General features: G+C 45.0%; 1 protein-coding gene across 5 annotated transcripts in view; it reads left to right on the top strand.

The window, feature by feature from the left end:
• Window positions 1-3,360: 3,360 nt before the first annotated feature.
• The window catches only part of palld (palladin, cytoskeletal associated protein), a 55,468-nt gene continuing 47,925 nt past the window's right edge, over window positions 3,361-10,903 (top strand). For all 5 annotated transcript variants that reach the window (XM_030373437.1, XM_030373439.1, XM_030373436.1 and 2 more), the window contains exon 1: window positions 3,361-4,059. In XM_030373437.1, the coding sequence (XP_030229297.1) occupies window positions 3,380-4,059 (680 nt within the window). In that variant the 5' untranslated portion in view covers window positions 3,361-3,379. The remainder of the gene's footprint in view (window positions 4,060-10,903) is intronic.

Below are 10,903 nucleotides of genomic sequence, written 5' to 3'. Positions count from 1 at the left end.
TTCAGCCTTCAGCCTCAGTTAAATTAATCATTACGATGAATTGGAAAGTACAAAAACCCAATTGCTTCAACACTGTGTTAATTGGTTAAAAGACTTTATGGATCTCCTGTCAATGGAACGTGCAACCTCGGTCCTCAATGATCATCCTTGGTGATGAAGGTCCCGGATCTTTATAATACTGTATTTGAGAACTGCGCAATTAAATGAATGTATTGAGTATTATGGATCTGCACCCCCCCCCCCCCCCCGCCCGTGTTGTACTGTGTATGGTTTTGTAATGTCCTGTGAGTTTTGTTATCTTATGATGTATGTATACAAGGTTTGGTATCGTTTTGTTTGTTGTCTTATTTTGTTTTGTGTTTAAGAAAAAAAAAGATATATATATCAAAATAAAAAAACAATAGCCGAAATTCTGAGCTAGCTGTAATTAATTTAAATGTCAATGAAAGATGCTCGAAATCTCGTAAGAAAGTTAATTTTTTCTTTTTTCTTCAGCCAGTACTAGTCACTACTGTCTCGTCCAATTATCACATTAGCAAGTAGCTGAATATTGCACGACCTACAATTGGATCATGTAATCGCGTAGCGGGCTTGACATGTGTCCATTTACACACAGGGATGTTGATGTTCGGAAAATCATGGTGCAGACTTTAATGAACCTGACACACACAGTCACACACATTCAGAAAACATAACAGATGCATTGACACAAAAACACATTCATTCACAAAAACATACCCATTCACTCTCATAAACATATAAACACACACACACATACACACACACACACACACACACACACACACACACACACACACACACACACACACACACATACAAACACACACAGATGCATTCACCCACCAACTCACACAAACACAATCCAAAAAGTACACGCAAACAAATACGCATACACCCACACACAAACACATGCACACACACTGAGATATTACACAAGTGGCCTAATCCCCATATGCTACCTTTTCCCTCCCTCCCTCCCTCCCTCCCTCCCTTCCTCCCTCCCTCTCTCGTTCCCTCCCTCACCCTCCCTCTCTCTCTCTCCATCGAAGAGTGACTCTCTGTGAAACCTGAGCTTGGCCCAAATATAGCCCCACACAGCGAGCCATCGGCCCAGGGACAGATGGGTCGGCAGGCCACCGACCAGACCACGCAGTCCAACGTCCGGACCTTCCGCTATCTGTCCTCTCCGCCCCGGCTCACACCAGCACCAGCACCACCATCAAATAAAATAAGAAGTAATAAAAGAAGAACAATCCTGGAAAAACGACATCAGGTGGAAGCGGTTAGATAAATCTCCCACCTTTAGGTGAGTTGCTCTGTACTTTCTTTCATATACTTTGACAGACATGTTTTTGGTAGGTGGTTAGTTTGCTAGGGGATTTTAGACCAAACCTGTATTCACTTATAATTTATGATGTGCAATTTAAAAATATTACAGCATTTATGTTATGTTGGACTTATTTTTCTGAATTTTATTTTTTGAAAGGCAAACATTTTATTTTATTTTCAGCTGTTTTTGTTTGCTTTATTGGTGGATTAAAATCTAAAATATACATTCACAGATTGTTATCGAATGCACATTCAATTCATTACAGTTTATGTGTGTGATCAAAAATAGAAGATGAGCCTGACTGACTGTTAGTCAGGGCTCAGTTTGCTGGGAGACCAACAGGCCGGCCACCACTCATTCAGTCAATGTTACTATTGAAATGGTTCCGCATTCACATTGTATCACCGCATACTACTCTTCACCTGGTTCACCTTTAGGCGATGTATAAACCTGTCAGTCCATCAATTGTGCCTCCATTGTAGCCATAATTCCCCACTGCATCTCGCTCTTCTGTGGCGTCTGACTGCCGTTCGCTGAAACGTACCCCGCGGGATTAAAAATAACAACAGCTGCTGAGCACAACGCCATCAGTGACACTCACCCTCCTATCTTAACCCCCATACAAACTCCCCCCCCCCCCCCCCCCCAGTACACATTGTACATGCCTGGCCCATGTACAATGTGTACTACTAGGCTGAGGTCTCTCAGTCACAAAGTATCACAAAGTACCATTCAACGTCTCAGTGTTTAAATGATACTAGCAGAGAGCTAATTGTGTCCATCATCTTAATTATCAAAGACAAAATCATAACCTCTTTGGGCTTACAACATGTGTTAACCACATAAAGGTATTACCTTCTGAAGAAAAACAGTAGTACCAGTGACTGTGGAAACAGTAACAAAGCATGAGAGGTCCAGACAGCATTGGGAAAGCGCCAATAGCCCTAGACCCTTGCTCAACACACACAGTCCAGTGTGGACCAGACCTGCTGCACTGTTGTTGCTGCGACAGCATCAGACGGTTGCCTAAGTTGTTATGAACTCTATGAGTCTGAATAGACACCAGACAGTAGTTTAGTCAACAGGGCAGTGACTTCCAATGGAGGAACACATAATCGTCAATCATCCCGTCCTACTTTCTCCCCCCATCCCCCCCATCTGATAACCTTGGTATGTTCCAAGTTGTTCCCCTGGTTGTTGGGATGATGTTTTGATTGTAATTCAAGCGGAAAGCTAGCCTTCACTGCAATGGATGTAAAAATACAATCCACAATACCATCTGTCTTTCTGTGGTCAGAAAGACGGATTCCATGGTCTCTGTTCTTTCTTGCTTTATTTTATTTACGCCCAAACACACCCCAAATGCTTTATGTTTGTGTTGAACTGTTGGAGTAAGTCTGTGGTAAGTGAGTGCCTTTGTGTGTGTTGATTAGGATGAGGATGTGTTTGTGTTTGCCTACACGTTGTTTACAAGGGGTGTGTCTGTATTTGCCTGTTGTGGGAGGCTGTGTTGACATGTTGTCAACACAGAGTTGGGTGTGTGTGTGGTTTCTGTGCGTGATTTTGTTTCTGTGCGTTTGTGTTTACTGTTGTTTACTGAGGGCGTGTCTGTTTTGCAGGATGCAGGACGGGAGTTGGACTCAGCCCCTCCCATCTCTGCTGCAGAAGGACCATGCAGGGGGCGGGGCTTCTGACCTGGACGGGGGCGTGTTTTCTGAGGCGTCCTCCGACGGGGACCTCTACCTGGACCCTCCGTGCCAGCTGGACGCCGATGACGGGGACTTCGCCGACCTGACCGCCTTCCTCAGCGCGGATGAGATCAACCTCAGTCTGGATCTGGCCCGAGAGGCCTTCGGAGATGAGCCTGAAACGTCCCCCAAACCCACGCAAGAGGAGCCGGTTCTCCATGCTTCACACTCCTTCCACTCACCCCCCTCCATCCCCTCACCCCCCTCCATCCCCTCACCCCCCTCCATCCCCTCACCCCCCTCCATCCCCTCGCCCCCCCCGGTCCCCCCACTCCCCTCCATGCCCAAGTTTTCAACTCCCACCTCACCCCCCGACCACCAGACCAAAGCCTTCCTTCCGGATACCTCTGCTATGGCCTCCGCCAGCCAGAATATGCTCTTCAGCAGGACAACACCTACCTCCGGTGAGACGCCGCCTCAGCCCTCGGCAGAGAGGTTTGTGTGCCACAGGTCCATCGCGCCGGTGTACAAGCAGGATGGGCCCCGGCTGCTCCACCAGGGCCTCGAGCTCAGCGACCGCGTGCCCTCGGCCACGGAGTTCTGCAGCCGAGCCGCGTCCTTCATCGAGGAGCTGTCCTCGCTGTTCAAAGGCGCCCCCGGTCGCCCCGAGCAACCGCTGGGCGAGGAGGACTCGTCCTCCCCGGACAGCGGATACCTGTCGCCGAGGAGCCAGCGGATGCCACCGGTGGGTGCCGTCTCCGTCCTGCCCCAGCCCCCTCAGCCCCCTCAGCCCCCTCTGCCCCCCCAGCCACCCTCCACCGCCGGGGGAGGCATGGAGCTACAGGGACCCCCGGGCTCAGCTGAGCCTGTGGGGTACCAGACCTCTGGGGGGGGTCAGAACCAGAACGGAGCCCTGTCGCCACCCGTCTTCACCCAGAAGCTGAAGAGCCAGGAGGTGTCAGAGGGAAGCCCCATCCAGCTGGAGTGTCGAGTCGGGGGAAACCCACTGCCCTTAGTTCGGTAAGGTCCAACCTCTCATAAACTCACATTGATGCCTTTTCTGGTCAGGTTTAATATGGACTAGATTTAGAATAAGGCCTCTTAACCAGTCCTAGCGGTCGATGACGGACCTTAATGTAGCTGTTTCCACTCTCAGTTCATATTGGCCAATACTACCAAGGGGTCTCAGAGTAAGGCATTTGACTCCTTACTGAATATGTGTGTTTGGTTGTGAGTGTAATTGTAGTGATTAGTACATGTTCACACAGGAAATCAATACTTATTTGCTCTTTGTTTTCTAACAGTTTCATAGCCATTTATTAAATAATAGTTGATCTGGTTGACCAAAGCTTGGTAATGTTACTTAATTTATTATCTAGGGACAGACAAATTGTGTAAGCGTAAAGTTGTAACTTCCTACTAAAAATGTTTCTTTTGTACAAATTGTTAGTGCTATACCACTGTGCTGGTGAGCTTTCTCTGTGATAATGAAACCCACAGTTACTAGATGGACATAATCTCTTGAGTTAGGAGTTGTGCAGAAGTTTCCCAACGAACTCTGGGGAACTCCCGGTTCACCAGAGGCCTGTCTCAGGCGGTGTTAAGAAAAAATACCCGTGGCCCTCTTTCAGAGTACTTCACTTGACACATGCACCAGGCATAATCTTTCATGTCATTGTACTGCATTAGCAGCAGGTTAATTCAGAGATAACTCGTCTCTGCCAGCATTATATCTGCCCATTGGGCCCTTCGCTGTCCCCCTGGAAGGAGGGATCCCTTCTAAAGGTTTCGTCCCTGGATCTTGGTGGTTTTTCTGTGTCCTTTAGAGGGCTAGGGGGTGTGGTAAATTGACAGCCTGTCAGGCCTTTTGAGACTGTAAGTGTGATTATTTTTTTTATAATATCACGTCGTACAGCTTCATACTGTTTCATACTGCTTAATTTTCGTGTTGTGGGTCTCAAGCATCTACTTCTTCTCTGAGAATATATTGCACAAAAGTTGGGCCATTGATGTCATTGGTCCAGACTTTGCGCAGAATCAGTACTCCCTCAAATTAGAAAATATTGGAGTGTGACTGGCTGTACAAACAAAATCGACTTGAAATGGATTTGACATCAGCTAGCAACTTGCAGCGAGCAACTTTCAATACCCCTGAAGAGGTGATCTGGGTTCAGATCTGCGCTGTGTTGACACGGAGGCTTGCAGACCACCTGTTACCGTCACCAGGGGACTTCCAGACCTTATCCATGAGCTTTTGTCAATCCCATTCGCCGGCCAATCAGAAAACCAGACCACCGGGAGTTGAAGGAGTTTCAGTTGGGGATGTACCAACAGACACTACACAACCCCGTCCCTATCCCACAACACACCCCACCTCTCACACTCACGGTAATTCATACCAGTCCATCGGTAAAAATACCCCCCCTCCCCTCTCCTGTTTCCCGATGTATCCTTTTTAATACCAGGTCAACCTTTTTGCTGTTTACTACAAAGTCTTGCAATAACTAATCTAAGCACTTGGCAGTCTTATTTATAAATGACATTCCTATCCCTCTTTAAGTCTCTCTCTCTCTGGGAACTCTTGGTTGAAGGAAGTTTTATGTTATCCTATGTTTGGAGTTGATAAAAGATGCATTTTGAATTGGTTAAGCTATGTTGGGAGGCTACAGGTTAAAGACCGGCCTTTGGGTGATGTTGTCCGTCTCCTGGGGGGCCATGGGGGGGCGCGGGGGGGGGGGGGAGCTCGTTCCTGAAAGTATTAATAGTTTCCAGGCCAACAGGAGCCTCTGTATGGAATGCTTGCAATGTCATGACCGGGAATTTTCCCCCTGTCAGGCCTTCTTCACACCTTCTTCACCATAATGTAGGTAAAAATAATTGTTTTTCACCCCAAGAGAGATACAACCAATGCCCAACTGGGACATAAATGCCTGCATGTAGACGAGGGGGCAGACAGAGACAAACTGAAGAAATTACAGCCTCTGTTTGTTCACGTCCAGTTTATTTATACAGCACCATTATCACAATTACACAGTCTCAACGGGCCTATATTTTACTAAACACTGCATAACCCTACGCCCAGAAGGGAAAGCAAATATACTCCCTAAAGAAGCAGTTGGAAACGATAGAACCATTGAGAGGGAACTGATAGGAGCAACTCTTAGTTAAAAAGGAATATAGGCCTAAAGTACAAAAATAACAATTACAATTAAAACAATTAAATTAACCTTTTTAGCAAGGTGTTGCTAAAGTGTGAAAGTACATACTTCTTCTAACCATGTTATCTGACAGTATGTGTACAGTAATCTACAATGTACAAATACAGATTTCCAACTTGCTCTTTTGTGATTCTGCAGGGACCTGTGTCGATGGAGAACCATAGAACAGATAATAACAATGATTCCACGTAAAGAACAGCAGTCAATATTTCTGGGTAACAGCATGCTGTATCCTCCATGAACGCTAGAGGGCAGCAGGGCAGCATTCTCTTTCTAAACGAGACCGATCACTTCTCAAAGTAAAACCGTTACAATATCTAAATAGAGAAAACCGTCATGGGTCAGATATTATCTTTAGAGTATGAACATAACCATCTTCTGTCTCCCTTCAGTCCTCAACGCACAGAGGTTAAATGTTTCAGAATAGTATTTTTAGTTTGGTGTTTTACATGCAGGGAATGCAGTAACCTTTAGCAAAGCTATATTATATTTCCATTGTTGGAGCCAAAAGTAGTTCAGATGATAAACTGATCTTAGTAGCAGGGCAAAGGATTTACTGAAAGACATGATGCTTGTGTGTGTGTGTGTGTGTGTGTGTGTGTGTGTGTGTGTGTGTGTGTGTGTGTGTGTGTGTGTGTGTGTGTGTGTGTGTGTGTGTGTGTGTGTGTGTGTGTGTGGTCTATAATACATGCTCTTTGTATTTATAATTTCTGGAAATACCCTTCAATAGGGGTTGATCCAATACACTGCGATGAGAACATGATGGTTATATTGTGTGGGCTTCTGCATACATGCTACTATTAAGTCATGAAGCAGATGTTTTTATAACCTTTAATAACCTCATATAACGTATACTTTCTTATGATGGACTTGCTCAAGGATGGCTACAGGTTAGCTTGCGGACACTGGGATTCAAACCTAGTCATTTACAGCTGAGAGGCGAACACTGTTGCCACGATGCTAACCTCCTGCCCCCATAAATATGGGGGATAACTTGATGAAATGGTTGAGCAATAAAGAGGCGTCCTTCTCCACATCAAAGGTCCGGTAATGAGCGTGGGACAGAGACTCAGCTATCCTCCTTCCCCTAGACTTTTGTCACGTTTAATGGCTGAGAAAGTTATTCTTCTCCATTCAAATACTTCTCCCGGTCTTTTGTTTCTCATTCATTTTAATTTTAGAACTTGTAGAACCCACTTTCCGTGTTGAGCCTGAACACAAAAGGCCTATTACTGTTTAGACATGTGGGTTTGGGTTTCGCCTCACACTTTCTTTATGCATGCAAATGCACACCTGTGTGTTTGAGTTTTGGCTGCACTCTCTCTACATGAGTTCTAGCCCTCAATCCGCCCCTGGAGAGCCTCTCCTGGCTCCTCAGGGCTGCCAGATTTTGCCACACCTCCTCACCGCAACCTTCATCCATAACGGAGGCCGGGAATCGATGGTTCTCTAGAGCCGTACTTGGCACAAGTACATCTCCACAACAAGGCTGAAGATAGATAATATTACTACTTTTACATTTTATCATACGCAACATATTTTATACTGTAAAAGCCTTTCTAGGGTACATTGTCACCTCACAAACTCACGTTTCCAGGTCAAATGCAAAAACATCTATTCACCATAATACCATTATCTACAATCAGAGTTGATTATGAACTGCCAAAAAAGGGAATATGACATGGCATCATTCTTTCGTGCCTAAATAGTCCTTTTTACTTTCAAACATCGATTTCAAGTTATCACATTTCTATGGCTATGCCAACGGAAACAGTCCCCGACCCCTGATCCAGGATAATGACCACCTTGCTTAGGCTCTGCTGTCTTTTGTTGTTTTTTCTTAAGTGATAAAGGCCCAATGTGTGGCCTAGAGCTGGGTGTGGCTACCGGTCGGTGTGGCTTGTGGTACAACGGGGAGGTGTCATGCCGTGGTGGAGGTGTCATGCTGTGGGCCATATGTGGAGTGCTTTGGCCTTGACCTGTTGTGGGCAAGATCTGTTATGGTTCAAATCAAATTGTGGCCTGTGTTGGCTGTGGTCTGCAGTGCCCACGGCCATTTTGTAGAGGAAAAGGTCATACATTGCTTTGGGATGCGGACTTGTGTAGAGTAGTCTAGTGTACAGTATAGTGTGCTTTTGTGTAGGTTGTATTATAGTGGTGTAGTGTAGTGTAGTGTAGTGAAGGGAAGTCATTTTTACTGAGACTGCTTCAACTTGGAGTGTGTTTCTTATAGTGTGTGTGTGTGTGTGTGTGTGTGTGTGTGTGTGTGTGTGTGTGTGTGTGTGTGTGTGTGTGTGTGTGTGTGTGTGTGTGTGTGTGTGTGTGTGTGTGTGTGTTTGTGTGACTGTCTGTGTGTGCTTGTGTGTATGGTGAATGAATGTTCATTCTTGCTAGATTGACTAACAATGCTTTTGACGCAAACAACCGCACACATGAATATCTGAGTAATCCAATTTGTGTGTATGTGTATGTCTGTATGCTTGTGTGTATTTCTATTTATGTGGGTAAGGATTGTCTGTTCACATTTTAATGTATGAGGTCTGAATCGAACCGAGTTGTGGCTGATTCCTCACTCCTGACATGATTACAGTTCCAATCCAAACAAGGGAATTCCCTCGCCAAGACCCTCTGGGTGGCTATTTTAAGTTTATTGGGTCCTGATAATCCCTCCCTGCTTTAAATCTTGTGATGGAGCCAATGTGTGTTTCAGTTGGAGAATAACAAATGGTCGCTTGGTTTGAGCCAAACACACAATAACCCCACTGCAGTGAAATCCTGCAAACCTGTTTCTTAGGCTACTAGTCGACTTTAACATCAGATTGGTTAAACATACGCAAACACACACACAATCACTCACACTATCACAGGATTATTATTCAACTTCACCTAAACTTTTATAGATGAAACCTAAACCTAGTCTTTCCACAGGTAAAATTGTGCAACTCATTAACCTCTGAACTTTATATCCACAAATGTAAAGGTCCTTCTCAAAAGATCTAAAAAAGCCCCCTGGCTATCTATTGCCTTGACTCCCGAGCCAGCTCACAGGTTAGCTTAGTAACACTAGCCTCATCCTCAGAAAAAGTGACCGTTTGATGACTCATGACATAGCATAGCTGCTATGCTAATTGCTTGGCCTGAATTAACACATCCGCCCTTGTAAGCCTCAGACGAAACAGGGCTTGTTTGATCTCTACAGGAGAAGACGGAAAATGATTGGAAAAATGATCTGTGAGGAAAAAAATAAAAATTAAAAATGTAATTAATAAAATTGGTCAGCTGTGCATGGCGGTGACATCACAATGATGTCAGGATCTCAATGAGCTCCCCTGAGTTATGCTCTATAACCACAATAACCATTAAGTTATGATCTAGGAGGAGTGGAGCAGGCCCTAATATACTTTAGTGCCCATTTGGCAGTGTTGTAACATCTCATAGGTGGGGATGACTGAGTGACAGGGAGCCAAGTGGTCGGTTTATGGATTCTGTTGTGCAGATGTGAAGTTGTCAGTGTGACGCATAAGCTAGTTCACACATCACTGAAAGCCTTGCGTGTGTGTGTGTGTGTGTGTGTGTGTGTGTGTGTGTGTGTGTGTGTGTGTGTGTGTGTGTGTGTGTGTGTGTGTGTGTGTGTGTGTGTGTGTGTGTGTGTGTGTGTGTGTGTGTGTTTCATGCAATATAAACCAACATTGGTCAAATAGTGAAAAAATTTTACATCAAAACGTATGTTTGGTAACTAAATTGATTGTTGTTGAAATGAATGTCTGCATTATGTGGTTTTATCTTAGTGTACCCAAAACCCATAAAGGATATGCCCCTACAAACCTCTTCTTTCTCTGTCTGTCTGTCTGTCTGTCTGTCTGTCTGTCTGTCTGTCTGTCTGTCTGTCTGTCTGTCTGTCTGTCTGTCTGTCTGTCTGTCTGTCTGTCTGTCTGTCTGCCTGTCTGTCTTTCTTTCTGCCTTTAGTGTTTCATCAGCCTGTTCATGTCATTGACATTTTTGATATTGATCCTCTTTCTTAGATTTGTACAGATTCTTTAGCTGTTTTCATCTCCTGATGCAACAAAGGTTTGATCTGACAGACATGACTTGCTAGGTTCTGTCATCCTGAGAATGGGAGGTCTTGTGGTTGAGAGGATCCTGAATCCCATTGGGCTCGTCTCCACCTGGTGTGAGCGGGGGCTCCTCACCTGTGTCTGTAATCCAACTCCAGCGGATAAAACCTGCTCATTAGATTTAGTTTACCGTAATCTGTCTTTTGATGAGGTATCATGTGCAGATCTTTTTATTTTTCCCCATCGGTTTGAATTCCTGCCTGGCTGCCAGCAGTTTGATCTTCCTCAGCCCGGTTCACCTCGGTGTCTGCTAGACGTTTGGGGTCGGCCTTACTAATTCAGAGGAATTTATAAGAGGTTTCTTTCTACTCTTGGGAAAGAGTGTAAGAATCCACTGGCAATGTCAGGGTTCATTTTCAAGTTGGTTTTGTGAATGTGTTGTTTTGCTGGCTGGGACTGTATTATGCTGCTCTGGGAATGAGTGTAAAGGAAGCCTGTTGTAGCAACAGTGAAGAAAAGTGGCTTGTCTTTCCCTTCTCATGGTACTTCTGGACAAACTGACAGCGGTTGAACGGCATATTTATTTTCTCA

This window comes from Gadus morhua, chromosome 12, assembly GCF_902167405.1.
Source record: "Gadus morhua chromosome 12, gadMor3.0, whole genome shotgun sequence".
Classification (NCBI taxonomy): domain Eukaryota; kingdom Metazoa; phylum Chordata; class Actinopteri; order Gadiformes; family Gadidae; genus Gadus; species Gadus morhua.
Note: the sequence above shows the minus strand (reverse complement) of the source record. Positions and strands in the feature narration are given on the sequence as shown.